The sequence below is a fragment of the Strongylocentrotus purpuratus genome, unplaced genomic scaffold, assembly GCF_000002235.5.
Source record: "Strongylocentrotus purpuratus isolate Spur 01 unplaced genomic scaffold, Spur_5.0 spur5_scaffold_20, whole genome shotgun sequence".
NCBI lineage: Eukaryota > Metazoa > Echinodermata > Echinoidea > Camarodonta > Strongylocentrotidae > Strongylocentrotus > Strongylocentrotus purpuratus.
Genome location: NW_022145606.1, coordinates 14108449 through 14126126, shown reverse-complemented (window position 1 = coordinate 14126126; position 17678 = coordinate 14108449). Strand labels below are relative to the sequence as shown.

At 37.3% G+C, this 17678-nt stretch overlaps 1 protein-coding gene across 6 annotated transcripts in view; it reads left to right on the top strand.

Annotated features, from left to right (window-relative positions):
- The first annotated feature begins 6592 nt into the window (after positions 1-6592).
- The window catches only part of LOC575684 (APOBEC1 complementation factor), a 29220-nt gene continuing 18134 nt past the window's right edge, over positions 6593-17678 (top strand). For 3 of the 6 annotated variants that reach the window (XM_011680900.2, XM_011680906.2, XM_030992819.1), the window contains exon 1: positions 6597-7429. In XM_011680900.2, coding sequence (XP_011679202.2) covers positions 6737-7429 — 693 coding nt within the window. In that variant the 5' untranslated portion in view covers positions 6597-6736. Of the gene's footprint in view, positions 7430-17678 lie in introns of all 6 variants that reach the window. The other 3 variants (XM_003729320.3, XM_011680883.2, XM_776070.5) reach the window with 2 other exon arrangements.

The window sequence follows — 17678 nt, the reverse complement described above, 5'->3', positions numbered from 1 at the left end:
CAAGGAATTTCTCCCTACCTGGTACCCATTTACTTCACCTGGGTAGAGAATGGCAAATGTAGATTAATGTCTTCCCAAAGGACATAAGTGCCACAGTGGTATTTGAACCATGTGATCTACGGTCCACTGACATATCCACTAGATCACAACACCTCTCTAGATTGGAAGTGAAATATTTATCTGTCCTTAAAATGAGGTTTCAAGCTTTTTACTTAGTTTCGCTTGATTATGGAAAAGGGTTTTTAAAAGCATTAAAGCCCCACTGCACTACTTACAGCTACTTGCGCCCTCTATATAGTAAACAATGCCTAATCGGTGACCATTGGTCCCCCCCCCCCCCATGATCCCCTTTTTCTTGATTTGACAAGATAATTGCCTGTCAGTGACCATGCAGGGAGGTCTAATCCCTCCTGGCCAAACTAGTGCAGTGGGGCTTTAATAGCAGACTTGCAGCAACACTAAAATGCATGGAGAGTCCCAAGAACTTGGACCTTTGTAATACTGATTATTGACTTAATTTGATGAGTGAATCTGACATTGCAGAATTTACATTGAGTGGGAGAGAGAGAGAGAGAGCGAAAAAGAGAGAGAGAGAGAAAGAACAAGGGATGAAAGAGAGAGCATGAAAGAGAGAGAGAGAGAGAGAGAGAGAAAGAACAAGGGATGAAAGAGAGAGCATGAAAGAGAGAGAGAGAACAAGGGATGAAAGAGAGAGAGAGAAAGAACAAGGGATGAAAGAGAGAGAGAGAAAGAACAAGGGATGAAAGAGAGAGAGAGAGAGAGAGAGAGAAAGAACAAGGGATGAAAGAGAGAGCATGAAAGAGAGAGAGAGAAAGAACAAGGGATGAAAGAGAGAGAGAGAGAGAGAGAGAGAGAAAGAACAAGGGATGAAAGAGAGAGAGAGAGAAAGAACAAGGGATGAAAGAGAGAGCATGAAAGAGAGAGAGAGAAAGAACAAGGGATGAAAGAGAGAGAGAGAGAGAGCATACAAGTAAGTAAGAGTAATGTATCATATTCGTTATATCTTTACAAATCAAGAATTTTGTTCATGAAAATGATGTCGGCAACCGAAAAACCCATTCCTTTTACTTGTATTTTGTTCAATAAATGGCCGTATTTTCATGAAATGAAATTGTGACAATTGAATTTTGTTCACGCTGAATTTAAGATAGTAAAGGTCAGTGGTGATTTTTATGGTCATAGTGATAATGATGATGCTCGGTATGATGTTGATGATGATGAGGGTGATGGTGATGATATAGTCAATAATGGTGAATGACGATGAGGACGATAATGATATTCGTGATGGTGATACTTAAGATGATGTTGATGATGATAATGGTGAATAATGGTTGCGATAGTGGTGGTGATGGTAATGATTGATGATGACACTAGCGATGAGGATGATTGTGATGATTGTGGTGGTGCTGATACAGTCAATACTGGTGAATGATAATGAGGAGGATGATGATGATGGTCATTTTGAGGATAATGATTATCATGATGGTGATAATAAACTATAAAGATGGTGGTAGTTATGATAATGATGATGAGGAGGATGTTGATGGTGGTGCTGAAGATGATGATGGTGGATATGATAGTAATAATGACGTTGATAAAGTCAGTAATGGTCGATGATAATGAGGAGGAGGATAATGAAAATCATGATGGTAATAATAAAGGTGATGTTGATGATAATGGCAAATAATAGTTGGGATAGTGGTGGTGATGGTAATGGCTGATTAGGAGGAGGATGTTGATGGTGATAATAATAATGATGATTGAGGATGATGGGGTTATGAACAATGTTGATAGTAATGATGGTGATGGTGATGGCATGACTATTGATGAGGAATGATGATAATGTGATGATGAGTGCTGATGGTATTGCTGATGGTGTTGGCGATAATGATGATGGTCTTGGTTGCTGATGATGATGCATGATGGTGCTGATGATGATTATGGTGCCATGATGACAAAAGAAATATTTCATTTTTTACATTGTAAGCGCAGTGTATGGCGCAGTATAAATTACCATTTATTGTTATTAATCCTTATTTTAAAGATCAAATACAAAGAATTCTCCCGATTATGATTTATAATAATTCTTGCTATCGTTCAGTGTATCGTGTCGATCCCAGCTACACCTGAATTCATTCATGATGGCAAAACATGTTTCCTTCGCAATCGCTTGAATCCAAACAAACGATAAATATTATGTCGCTGTCCTTCAATTCGTGTAAATAGCCATCTAACTTGACAAAAACATGCAAAGCTTCAATCACAGCTTGTAAAAATTCCCACGGTTTTGTCGCTAACATGAAAGCGGTGGAATACCGAGAAATCCTCGGCACGCGCCGACAATGTTGACGCGCGTTCAAATTTCAAAGACGCCGCCCTCGTGCGGTCGTGAGAGAACAATGTCTTGGTACGCTACATTGTATTATGATCAAAGCTTTGTGAAAGGGGTCTCTATATGAAGAGGAAGTGATGGGCGTGTCAAACAAAAGGTCATCGACGTCTTCGGAATTTGTTGGATCGAACACATTCGGCATTTTCAATGTCTCCAGCGGATATTGAATTGAAATATCGTTCACAATATTATGTTATGTAGATGTCCTTCATTGATATGTAGTCAGGTGCGAAATAGGACTAACTAATCCATTCACAATAGAGAGACTCGGAGAGAGGGAGAGAATAAGAGCACAGGTGGCGAAGCTGGGGGTGTAGGGGGCACAGTGCCACTCACTCGTTTAAGTAACCCTTAGTGCCCTTTTATACATAGGAATGTTTTTACTTCAGATAACTGCCCCTTCTTATTGGTAATAGGTGCCTGTTCCACATTCTTATAAGTGCCCCAAAATATTACCACCTCTGCCCCCTTCCCCTTCTGATGAATGCCCCTATCAAAATCTGTTTGCCCTTTTCCATTCTCACAAGTGCCCCTATTCATTTCAGGTCAAGTGCCCCTTTTCAGGTACAATAAAATAAATACCCCTTTCCACCTCTGATAAGTGCCTCTTCACCTCTTATAATTTTCAAATGTGGTCCGCTCGCTGTTCATATCGGACCGCTATTCATAAGAACGACTATTCGTAAGGACCGCGATTCGTAAGGACCGCTAATGATGAATTGAGAAAAGGGTCATTATTCATAAGGACCGCTATTCATAGTACGAAATGAGGGTCGCTATTAATAATTATGAGAAGAGGATCGCTGTTCATAATACAAAATAGGGGTCGCTATTCATAAGTGTTCATATTCATAATTCGAGAAGAGGGTTGCTGTTCACTATACGTGAAGAGGGTCGCTATTCATAATGTGGAATGGGTCGCTTTTCATAATACGAATATGAATCATGAATAGCGACCCTCTTCTCGTATTATGAATAGCGGCCCTTATGCGTAGAGGTAGTGGTGGTTATTTTACCTGACTGCTCTAAAGAAAGCATTATAAATGCTTGTTAGTAAGCAACCAGAGGACCGACGCACAGTGGGCCAGGGAGGAACCAAAGTGCGCCAAAACTAAGTTTGGGTGATATATTTTTCAATTTTTGTCTTGCCCAGTTGAAAGGTAATACATAGAGGAATACCTCAGTGAAATATTTAATTCCTGTATGCACAAGAAGTGGATAAATTTACTACTTCAAACAGCAAAATCCTACATATTCACAGTTTTAGTGCAAAAGGGCATTATGGCAATTACTAAAAGGCTTTCATCATTACTATCAGGTCCACGTTTCTCGTCTAAATAGGTATGGAATGACAAATGTATAGGGCTACTATAGACTAAAGGCATCGTTTAGCAAATCTGAGATGCACGGCCCTACGTGTTATCAGTGTCTGTGATAATTATGGAAAAATGATTAAGCCCTAACAAAAATGCGCTTCAAAAATGATTATGACTGTGATTATAGTGACTCAAAAAAAGTAAAAAATCTTTGAGTGACCGGTTTTTACCATACTCATTTTCCCTAATAGACTGTAGTGTAATACAAACTGTTAGGAAAACGAATTTTTTAAATTTCGATTTCCAATCATAAATGTCTTGATAATCAGACGGGCGATCGGCTTGTAAAAGTCATGGGGGTTTTCTGACTGACCTAAAGGTTTATAATTATCATTGCAGCATGAGTTAAATCCAGGATTGTGTTCCAGAATCTGAAACAAAGTTACATCCTTGTTTTCACGAAGTGACGGTAGTGAGGAAAATCGTCACGCAAAGTGAATGCAATTTTTTTTCACTACCGTCACTTCGTGAAAACAGCGATTCTTGCAAGACATTTTCGTGTATATAGTCACTTGTCGGGATCGAACCCACGACCTTTGCATTCCTAGTCAAAATGCTCAAACCACTCGACCACGACACCTCTACAGACAGCGTAAGACAGGTCAGCCCAGCCCCCCCCCCCCCCCCCCCCGACGACAATACCCCTCAGCGGTTATCAAGGAGTTTATGATGAATTTTGGTTGTTTTATTTTGTTGTCGTGTATCATTGTGAATACGTTTATAACTATACTTCGTCTCACTTCACTGCGCGTGACTAATCAACTTTACAAGATATGTCCATTCATTTACAAATTAATCCGTTTTTATCTCTCCTAGGCTACCTGTTTGGGAATTGAGTCATCTATAATTACATTCTGTATAACGTAGGCCTACTTATAGACACATAAAATACATGCTTGCATAGTAAAAACACGCGGCTATATCAAACTTTGACTATACTTATAGCAAGCAGCAGCAATATCTTCGCAGAGACAAACAAAACATAATCGCAGCAGGACAAATTCCACTCAAATGAAGATAAGAAGACATGTTTGGTAAACTTTTGGTTAATCATCAATCTGTGAAACCACTGTTTGGGAAGAGATTCCTAATCTCGAGGGGTGAAGTGGACCCTCTTTTAATCTCTATATCGGCCCTTTTCTCATGAACAATCGCAGATTAAAGTTTGAAAGGTATGGAAGACCGTATACAAAACACCAATTAGCGGAGTAAGATCTATTCTGTTAATATTAGTAGTGTTCTGTTACGCGGCGCGAACTATAATCTGTAAAGACAGTTACCGCGATGAGACGCAGTATATGCCCCCCCCCCCCCATCCCCTTCCCAACTATACGCCGCTGTTGACAGTATACAGTTTTGCACCTTTGACTGGTTTTTATGGTATTGTCAATTAACATGTCCATATACTAAATATGGCCCAGACGCTAATGTATGATGTAAAGAAATTGTTTATTAACGGGTAAAGGCCATTGTTGGTTGTGCATAATTATTTTGCTCAAAATAAGGGCAAGTATACAAGCTATTGTCCCGAAGTTCATAAATCACATATAAGATTTAAGTATATTGACTGTATTGAGTTAATAACCCTGGAAATTTTATCAGACCAAATGGGAAATAAAAATACAACTTTGTCGTCAATATAAACTGCAATACCCTGTGACATGCACGACACCAACTTATTACTAAAATATATTATTTTTGGCTTTTTTATGTTGTATACTTGCCTATACAAAATGAATACCGTCGGGCCTTTTTAGGTAAATATAAACATATCTCCTTTTCCCTTTATCTCGATCTTCGTTCTAAACTCTAATTTAAATGTTAAAGAAGAAAGAAAGGGGGAAAAAAGGAGCCCAGTCGGTTCAGAAAGCAAAGTTTGTGTAGGCCTAAACGTCTTGAGTTAGGGGGCGTGTCCACTTAAAATAAAACCCACGTGGCATTTCCGAATTCTTGCGTATATGCGGTGCGTTGATTAGCTATATAATATGTTAGGCATGACCTCAAGAGTATGAATGAAATGAATATTACGAGTCTTAAGCCACAATAATTGGTGGAATATTAAGAATAATGGCATTTGATAATCTTGAAAAATGAAGAAAAAAGGGAGAAAGAAAACAGGAAAAGGAGAACTATATAAGAACATATTATGTGCCCATAATTAAAAGGTCCAAATGAAGGGGTTGGGCGGGTGGAAGCCATTTGAAGAATTTTAAGGAATCTGCCATGAAAATGTAGTCCTAATTGGGTAATCGAAGAAACAGAAGAAAGAAGGAGAAGAAGAAGAAGAAGAAGATGAAGAAGAAGAAGAAGAAGAAGAAGAAGAAGAAGAAGAAGAAGAAGAAGAAGAAGAACTTAAGAAGGAAGAAGAAGAAGAAGAAGAAGAAGAAGAAGAAGAAGAAGAAGAAGAAGAAGAAGAAGAAGAAGAAGAAGAAGAACTTAAGAAGGAAAGGAAGAAGAAGAAGAAGAAGAAGAAGAAGAAGAAGAAGCCACCAAGAAAGAAAAACGAAACGAGAGCCCCTGAGTAAGAACAAGTAGATGTAAAAAGAAATGTGCTAATTGAATAATTTGATTGAGTCACGGCAACACTGATGGTCAAATCGTCAAACTTACATATACCTTGGAATAAAATGACGAACTATTGTAAACCTTATCCTCTTTTGACCTGAAAATAGGGTGCCAATGTTTGCTTTTCTCAATCTCTCGCGTGCATGCAAAACGTGAATAATTATGCAGCAGGCGACAGAGTTTCTGCGCATGCTCTGAGTAGATAAGACAAAATATCACCGCGGGATATATTATCGGCGCTTATAATTGATTGGGGATCAACCCGGCCCGCAGATCATCACAATTTCAGCCATAATCAGCCCGGCTGGACGATCATTTTAAATCACAATCAACTTTAACCATTCTAATTGTGATTTTAGTAGCGACAGAAGATTAGAATAAGATGGAAGGATCACCAACCAAGTCAGACCCCGAGGGAATATCTGGTGCTCGAAACGAGGCCGCTCTCCTGACTTTGATGGAGCGTACCGGCTACCACATCGTTCAGGAGAATGGGCAGCGGAAATATGGGGGACCTCCCCCGGGCTGGGAAGGCGCGCAGCCAAGCCGAGGTTGCGAGGTCTTCGTCGGAAAGATCCCTCGAGATTTATTCGAAGATGAGCTTGTTCCCGTCTTCATGAAAATTGGGAAAATCTACGAATTACGTTTGATGATGGACTTTAGCGGCAGCAATCGTGGCTATGCTTTTGTGATGTACACCACCCGGGAAGACGGAAAGAAAGCTGTGAAACAGCTCAATAATTATGAGATCAGAAAGGGGCGATATCTGGGAGTTTGCCCATCCGTCGATAATTGCCGGCTCTTCGTTGGCGGCATCCCAAAGAACAAGAAGCAAGAAGAAATCCTTGCCGAGATGGCCAAAGTGACAGAGCAAGTCGTCGACGTGATCGTCTACCCATCCATCAATGACAAGGCCAAAAATCGTGGATTTGCCTTCGTTGAATACGAGAATCACCGGGCGGCTGCCATGGCGAGACGCAAGCTCATCCCAGGTCGTATCCAGCTTTGGGGTCATCAGATTATGGTTGACTGGGCCGAACCGGAGCAAGATGTTGATGAAGATGTGATGAGAGGGGTAAGTTACTTTCTTCAGAAGATAGCAGGATAGAATTATTCATTTTCATTTTAATCAAATATCCACTCGCTTCCGAAATTTCTGTTGGATCTTAAACTTACACCATCATGCCTGGGTTTGGGGGTCCTCCAAGAGGCAAGACCAAGTCTAGGCCCCTAACACATTTTAAAAATTGATCCCAAGTTTGGTTTGTTATCCACTGCCAGTTTAACCAGCGATGTGGCGGCAATTTAATACATCGGTTATCAGGGAACTTGCATGTGAAACAATTTTTCAAACTCACTGCTCTTGAGTCTTGGATGGATGTTACAAGTTTATGTTAAAGTTTATTTTTATAACTTAACTCTTACTCTTAGTCTTATATTTAGCTCATTTGTACTTCAAATTCAACAGCATGTCATGATGTGTAGATCTAGAACAGTGTTTTGATTCTCATGCCTGATAAGAAAAAAATCATGGTGATGGTCATGAGCATAATGAGGATTGAGAAATGAAATGGTGATTTATTTTAAGTCTACATCGAGATTCTACACATTGTAGCCTAGGTCTAACGTTAGATCTCCAAGTAAGAGTCCTACATCCTAGGGCTGGGCCTAATTAGTTATTCTAATCTAAAATTAATTTAGGAATATTGTCAGTTCTAACTTTATTAAATTCATGAGTCACTGTCGCGTGTCGTTTGTACATTAGGCTAGGATCTATGTAAGTTTGACATTTTTTAATTTTTTTTTTTAAAGAGATGCATGTGTTTATAATTTAGTGTGGTCTAATCCCCATAAAATCAAGAAGATTTAAGGTCAAAATTTATTAAAAGAAACAAGGGGTAAGCGACGCCCACAACTTCGGGCCCCTAAATTCACTGCCTCGCGTTCATGCTAGCGCCGCGCTTGCAAGCGTGGCCATCCGAATCCCGGCGTCGTGGGGCTGGGGCGGCAGATTCGCCGTACGTCGCCTCGTTCGATGAGTCGGCTAGTTCCATCGTAGCCTCGTGTGTTCTCGCGCCATTATCCCCGGCGCTTGTGTTTGTTTATGCCAAGGTTTCGACCCCACCGAGCAAACATTGCCCCTATTCTTAACGGTTTTCTGTTGCCTAACTTTTTAAGCCTAATCCAGGCCATTTCAGAATAAGATTGACCAAGTTGACTTTGTGGTATTTACCTGTGGCTTTTCGTGCCGCCGGGTTTTGGCTTTCATCTCATGTCGGTCTTGGAACAAAAAGTGTGTGTGTGGGTGTGTTTGGTGGGGTAACACTCGGTGCAATCAACTGCTTTATTTAGCAACAATGGAGACCATTTTGTAATTGTTATAGAAGGCTAGTACATCGTGCATTGTTTGAAGATTGAAGTTGACCTAAACTTGAAACCTTACAAGTACTTGTTAGCAACATCAACAGATAACATAAATGTAAATTAAGCTAGACACCCCTCCCCCTCTCCTCTCCACTCTCCCTCTTTCTATCTCTTTAACAAAAATGCCAAAAACTAAAATGGTGGCTTTTACAGATTGCAAAAATTAGCATACCTACCATCAATAGTCATCATGGTTTTTTAATTAAATGTAGTTTGTATTTATAATTTGTTGGCAATATAAAAATACGCTGTTACCCATACGGTTGGATTTTAAAAATTAGCTTTCATGTATAATGATCGACTTCTACAGTACTGAATACAAAATGTGGATAAACTTTAGATCATATATTTTTGATAGGTACAATGTAGACTTTATATCTTCTCAGAATGTTATGTTCAAAATACTTCATTATTTTGAAAAGTATAACATATAACAAAACAGGCCTATAAACATAATTATGATTGTGCATGCACAGGCGAATCATGACCAAACAAATAACAAACAAACACTTGTACCCCACCTAAAAGAACACCCCCTCCCCCCAACAACAAAAACCAAAAAATGATAATTGTAAAAAGCATGAAAATCAATTTGAATAAATAATTAAATGTGACAGAAAAACAGGTGAAGGAAGATGCCAGATTAAATTGACTAAAATTGATTCAATGAAGTTCTAAGGATATAAATCTATCAAGAATGAACCATATATTAAAAAGAGAAATCAGTTGCCACAACTTCCACAATTTATAATACTCTCGTCTAGCTCCAAGTCATATTTCCAGTCCGCATAGTTCCCAAGTTGACCATTCGGAAGGGATTAACACAAAGTACTCCATGTACAAACGCTTTTTGCTTTAATATCCCCCCTCCATGTGTGTTTTTTTTGTGTGTGTGTGGGGGGGGGGGGGGGGGGGGGGGTCATAAGCTGTAACTGTTAAACATTTTTAAAAAAAACAAGGATGAAATGTTTATCAATTTTCATTTACTCTACCCCCCCCCCCCCTGTCTCTCTTTCAAATATGTACTGACCTACTGTACATGTACAAAAATGTAGCTTGTGTAGTCAAAATATTCAGATTTGCATCTATTTTGTTTTGTTAATCTCGTCCATGCACATGCTAGTACTTACATGTACACAAGTCTGGTGTAATCTATACTGGTAGTTCATGTTAAGTTCAATAGGCGAATTTCATGCTCTATTTCTCTGCACCCAAATATGAGGTCGGCAACAATGAATGTTTCAGAATCAAGGCCGTAACGGTAATAGAGCATGTGCATTGGCAAGCAGTCATATTTAGACTGCATGATGTGAAAGGAATTTAGTGCATTTTATTCCGACACATATTCCTTTGGCTCCAATACTTACATTTTATTATTCTTCTATTTACATGTAAATAGCTTAATTACACTATGACCCATTTTATATTTAATTTTCCTCCAGGGTGTGAAGATGAAAATTTACCAATTTATCCTCATCAAAAACCCTTCCTCAAAGTTGTTGCTAATTCACTCAGCAACTCGGCAATGTTGGTGAATGACGAAATGCTTAAAATAGATTTTCATTGATGAAATGGGGAAGAAAAAAAATCAATTGTTTACTTAAAAAATGGGCTGATAAATGTACTGAGTCATTCAGTCAGTCAGTCAGTCATCCCTATTTTAGAACCAGTCTAAAGTGTGACATACCTGTATAGAATTGTGAGCATGTACATGTACATGTAGCCTCTTACCTCGAACTAATACATTGCTTATAATGCTCCTTGCAAATAGATTTTCATTCATAAAATTGGGAGGCCAAAAAAAAAAAAAAAATCTAAGTCAAGTTGTAAAATCAGTCAAAGAGGGGTTGCTAAAAGTACTAAGTCATTCATCCATCTATTCAGTTAGATTCTGAAGCAGGGCATAAAACCTGAATTATGAGCATGTGGCGCTTTACCTCACTCACTCACTCACACAAACACACGATTACACCCACTCTTATGATCGCTCATCATCATGCACACATGACAAATGATAGCCTAGGTTCCAGACTGAGTGAGATATCATGGGTTCAATGAAAAGGATGTGATTGTGTTTGCTTTTCGCTATAGATTCATAAAAGTGTTGATACTCCCCTCCCCCTCCCCCCTCCCCCTCTCTCTCTTGTTATTTTATGGCTATGATACTTGGGGGGGGGGGGGGGCTCCAAATTACTTCTCTTACCTACTGCCAACTAGTGCGATTTTATCATATTTCGTAGGATTTTTAGAAGTAAATACAACGGTACGATTTTCCCGATAAAATGCAATTTTCTGAAGAAATTAATATATTTGTTGTTTTTTGCTTGTCTCTATCAAAATGAGATCTTGTTATGATTTTTTTTTTTGTACCTACATATATCAACATATACATGTAGGGCTTTGAAAAAAAATCACCCACAGAAAGTAACCTAAATAACAAAAATAAAGGCTCTACTTAATATAGAATACAAATTATAATTCCAATATACATCGATTTGAAATCAAAGATGATTTATCATTTTCTTTGTTCATTGAAAACAGATGTACATGTAGATCTGTTGATAGTACACATTGGGTATTAAGGAGCTGGTTCTATACGATTGTACATTAATTCTAGCAGACGAAAAAATTGCCTTGTATTTTTCCTTTCGAACCTCATCATGAGCATATTAGAAGAATCCCCTTTTGGCTTGAACTCAGGCTAAAAATTGACCAAGAGTAAACACGCCCCTTTATTGAACTCCATCTTGCCAGACAAATAGAGAATGAATGGATGGATAGAGTATTGGTAAAGAGATGTATGCAGATTTGGTCAAGTCTTTACTCAATCAGTGACCTCATGTTTATAAGTAGGGTGGTTGTAAAAAGCCAAGCTTCTATGGAAGAGCCCATCATAAAAAAATCTCAGAATGGTTTGGGGTTGCTGTGTTATGTTTTGGGATAAATAGTGTGTGCTTTTTCTGATGGGCAGAGACATGAGTGGTCTTCTTTGGTTTTATACTCGACTTGATTGCCATTTACAGGGTTCCATTATAAGGGGCTATTGTTGTGTTTTTAGAATAAATATTCTTTTCTATATCCCTACAAAGACATGTGCATCTTTTATTCTAAACGTGATTGAATGGCTGGTCTCTATCATTAATCTCTTATTATTTTTCAGAATAAATAATGTTTGCTAAATCCCTAGTCTTCTTTGGTTCTAAACTTGACTTAAAGGCCCACTACACTACTTGTAGCTACTTGCGCCCTCTATATAACAAACCATGCCTAATTGGTGACCATTGGTCCCCCATGATCCTCTTTTTCTTATGTTAACTGAGAGCTGAGTTGATGAGATAACCACCTGTCCAGTGACCTTGCAGGGCAGTCTAATCCCTCCTGTAAACTATGGCAGATACGCTTTAATTGCCATTTGCAGGGTTCCATGATAATGTGCCTTTGTTGTTTTAGTATAAATATTCTTTTCTACACCCTGTATATCCCTATGAGGGTGGTCTTTTATTTTAAACTTGATTGAATTGCTGGTCTCTATCATTAATCTATTGTTATGTTTCAGAATAAATAATGTTTGCTACATCCCTACAGAATTGATTTGTCTTCTACTCTCCTTTGGTTGTAAACTTAAACTGAACTGCAGATCTCTGCTTGTTATATAATAAATAGGGCATTCTATTCTCCAATAGTGTTCGCTACATCCCTATAAACTGTATAAAGACATGGGCACCATTGATTTAAAACATGATCGAATAAAACAAAAAGGTCTCTCTCTATTTATAATAAGCATAAAAGACATGAGTCTTCTTTGATTGTTAACTTAACTTTAATTTAAGGCCTCTTTTATATTAAATAAGATTAAATTTTGTTAATAGTGTTTATTTCCATACAAAGGACTGAATAGTCTTCTTTGATTTTTAAACTTGACTTTTCTCAGGTGTATCCCTTCAGAGACATGAGTCAACTTCTATTTAATAGTCTAACTTACATGTACATGTAACATTGCCATTGCAGGGTTCCATTATAATGAGCCATTGTTGTGTTTTAGAGCAAAAAGGGTCTGCTTTTCCCTACAAAGAGATGAGTAAGGTAGTTTTCTTTGATCTTAAACTTGATTAAATTGCAGGTCTCTGTTACATTTAAAGCTATTATGTTTTATAATCCCATGTACATGTAGAAGCACTAGTGTTTGCTGATTTAAAACATGGTACAACTACGAATGGTCTTCTTTCATCTTAAAACTTGATTTAATTGCTGATCTCCATTTTGATAAAGCCATTTATGTTTTACAACCACACATTGAATCAATAGTGTTTGCTGACATGGTACATGTTTTCTTTGATCTTAAACTTGATTTGATTACAGGTCTCTGTTATAGCTATTGTTATATTTTATAATCCCATGTAGAGCACAAGTGTTTGCATTTCAAAGACATGCATGGTCTTCTGCGCTCTTAAAATTGATTTAATTACAGGTCTCTGTTTAATAAAAGCTATTGTTATATTTTCAAAGACATGCATGGTCTTCTTTGATCTTAATTCTTAAACTTGATTTAGCTGCAGGTCTCCCTGACTCTCTCATTAACATGATTAGGGTAAACAGTGTTTGCTTTATTCCTCCAAAGCACAAACAGAGTGGTCATATTTGATTTTAAACTTTACTCAAATTTGTATAAATCACAAAAATTTGCACCAATTGTCTCACTTGTCCAGCAAAAGAAAACAGAAATGAAATAATAGAACATGGACCTCTTCATACACAAAACATGATAACATAAATGATACACATTATGTACAGTACAATACTACTATCTTGTGAAAATTACAAGAGAGCTTCTTTGAATAGTAAACTACATGTACATGTATGTATATTGAAGTCTTACACTATTTGTAAGGGCATGGTTTTATCTGTAGTCTTTATGTATAATGTCTTTTGTATGACACGTACTTGCATCGATAATGTCTAGTCTTTTCAATTTGAGATTGGAACCCAATTTCTTAACATTTTAATTATAAAGTATATGTGTGTACTACATTAAAGGGGGTCTCCTCCTTAATATTTTAAGTACACAGCCATTAAACTCCAGTAGTCAGTGCGCATTATGTAGTTATAATCTTTGAATAAACAGATGGCCATCTCAAATAGTTAATGAAAAACCTCACCACCAGATAAGACAACAGATTACTACCCTTTTGTCTTTCGACCTGAATTTAGATTAGTCCTGAAAATGTGCATGGGAATATATTGAAAGCATTACATGCATAGATCCATGGAGTTATTAGTCTACATGTAGTAAACTGCATGATAGATCTAAGCATAATATTTGGAACTGCATTTGAAAGGAGAAAAAATATTTTTAAAAGTTTGAGATAAGAAAGCTTAATTTTTAGTTTGGAGGCAAAATAAGAGAGATGCGGCCACTTGTACTGTATGGCTGTATTTACAAAGTTCTGCCAACATTTATATTCATGGAATATATATTACACAAATACATTTGTGCAAGACCTATAGCTAGATTTAATTCATGATCTTCTAAAGGTTTTTTTTATGTGGCCAACAACATGAAATTGAAAAGTGAGGGAGCGAAGGAGGAGAGAGAGAGAGAGACCAGTAAACATTTCATATTGTGGGCAGTGACCTTATTCAGGACATGTCACCGAGACACCCCTCCCCTTATCACTTTCTCACTTTCAACCCCAATTATGTAGCAGAGATAAAGAGGGGGTATCAATGTCCCCCTAGACAACACCCTCAGGGGGATAATTGTAAGAGATTAGCCTAATCCTATTGGCCTTAATAAATTCCATGTAACTGTCAATGAGGGTAATTGAGTGATTGGAGAGTGCAGCTCATCCATGCCTGATTTAACAGGGTCTAAACATTGCCATGTGATCACCAATCCTTGGGGATTGAGTATCTGTTGATGTACATGTGTATACTTTATACTGTGATGTGACAATAAAGCTTGTAATTGTGACATGGAAAGTGATAAATAGCCTTCTTTCAAAGTGCTGGGTAGCAGGTTTGAGGGGGTTTATTTGGGACATTTTTATATCAATGTTGATAATTCTATGAAATATGCTAGCAAACTGCAAATTTGTCCTTACAAACACTAAATTATGTTTTCTTGCCCACACAAGAAAACCTTTAGAAGATCATACATGTACATTAAATCTACACATGTACACTGTAGCCTAAAGGTCTTGCACAAATGTTTTTTTTGTAATATTCCATGAATATAAATATTGGCAGTTTTTAATACAGCAGTTTTTGCCTCCCTGAAGAAACAGGTACATGTAAGTGATGAAGAACCTGCTTAAAAAGGTCACCTAGGTGGCCTCTTTCTCTTTAATACTATTTTCAACTCCAAATATATCTTCTGTTATAAATCCGAAGCCTAAAAATAGGCTGTTTAGAAGAAAAATAGTCTAGTTTTCAATTCAATTTAATTCAATTCTTTTTATTCATTCAAATTTACAAGAATACATGGCAATTTGTTTTGGTGACATATTAATTTACGTAATATACATGTACACCCTGTATATACATGTATATATGAGGAATTATATATATTGTAGTTTTCTAGGAAATACCATAACAATTGTGTGAAAACAGCCAAGAAATATATTTTTCCCAGTGGGAATCCTGTCTGTATGCATGAGTATGATGCACAGCTTACTACCATATATCTTTACACTATATCCACTTCCATGGCTGACTGTAACACACAGTAGAGCGGTCTCTGAAGATATATATTTGTTTGATATACATATATTTGCCTTCCTTCGAGAGATTCTGTGTGAGGGTAAGGGTCAATCTTGGTCTTGGAGCTGTGTAAATTTACATAAGGGGAAAGGCGTACCCAGTACCACGGTGTAAATAATATGCCAACGTGGACAAGTAAAATTTTCACTCGCACGTGGCTGCATTTTACTACCATGATAATTCTTGGAGGGTAAATTTTTGGGGTGGGATTAATTGCAGTTAAATTTGATTCAAAGTGATAATCTTAAATCTTTGAGGATAACATTTTTGTAAGGGATTACTTTGCATGTCAATCCAATTCAATTTGATAATATTTTGTTCAAATTGGCAATTGAATGCTGCTATTTAAAACAAATCTATATCATTTTTAATTTTGAAATTGAAACTAAAGAGAAGTACATGAACATATATAAACTACATCATATACATATACAATTTAATTTAAAAGTTTAAAAATTGCCAATTTATAGCTAAAGACGTTTATCAAACTACCTGTACATATACAGTACATACATGTATCTGCTGTGAGCAAGATCAGGGTTTAATCTCTTGGCAATCTGTACATGGGGGCTCGGGGCGAAATAGCCCCCGAAATGCCCAAAAGAGCCCCCATAAATTTACATAGAGTTCAATGCAAAACAAATTTTAGAATGTTATTTTCAGGCAGGAAAGCTTGAAATGTAGCCCCCGAAAAATAAATATTATTTTTTTCCCTACTGTAACCATTAACCATGCCTATTCCATCTTCAATTAAATTATATGCGGCTTTTTACCTGTGATCTGCATTTAATCTTGACAAGAAAATGTCAGATAGTTTCTGTCTCGATGGTACCATAGTATGACAGCTACTCAACGTAATCTTTAAAATCTTCAACTGCAATAAGCGATTATACAATGCTGTCCAATCTTTGCTACACTGTAGATATATATTTATGAGGCCGGCCAAGGCTTTAATTGGCAATATTTTTTGAGAGCGAATCCATTTTTTTAAAAGTGGTTGAATCCATTGTTTACCTTGCCATCAATCAATTCTTATTTTTAAAGCCTTATTGTTTGCTGGTTTTCTTGATGACTGTGCATATAATGGTGGACCTATTTATAGCACTTTCATCATTTCTATGAGCACACATGCTTTTTACAATGTGAGCTACATGTACATGTTTAATATGTACATGTGAGCGACATGTACATGTTTAATATGTACATGTGAGCGACATGTACATGTTTAATATGTACTGCATGGACTAAAAAATTATACAGCGAAATATGCAAGTTCATGCCCATGTACATGTTTAATGTGTAGTATTTTAAAATGGACTTTGATCATTTGGCGTAATGAAGGGGGATGTTGTACATGTACATGTATATGATTCTTCCACGGTAGACCAGAGAGATGTGAGTTTAACACTCTCCCTGGGTAGACTAAATAGACTAGCATGTATAATTTCATAAAATACCCCTAAAGGTCAGAGTTCATTTCACTTCCAGAATATCTAAAACCTTTTATTTAAAAGTGTAATGATGATGATGATGATGATGATGATAATAATAACCTACATGTTTTACATTGTATGTACATGTATTAGGGCACTTTTACTATTAAAAGTTAGAATGACGATCAGTATCAGAAGTAGTGTGAGAGATGATGTGTTCCTATTTTTCCACACATGAGTGGTTTTATGATGGATAGAGCAGTTGTAAACCTATCTCTTGCTCTGAATAGAAGTAATTTGCCTCCACCAAATCAAACATCTGAGACCTTTTGTTATGAGATATTTACAAGAGTTAAAGGTAGTGGTTAGCAGAGAAGTGAACTAGGACCGTGAACACTCTAGGATGACTGTACATCTGCATGTACTCGTGAAGGTTGCACTGTATCATTAGTTTCTACTTTAAAAACACACCAGTGTTCTTCTTCTTCTCTTCCTTCTTCTTCTCCTCTTCTCCTTCTACTCTTCCTTCTCCTCTTCTTCTTTCCCCTCCTTTTTCTCTTTCTCCTCCTTCTCCTCTACTGCTTCTCATTCTCTTACTTTTTCTCCTTCTCCTCCTCCTTCTCCTTCTCCTCCTCCTTCTCCCCCTCCTCTTCCTCCATACCCTTTTCTTTTTCATTCTTTTTCTCCTCCTTTTCTTTCTCATTCTTC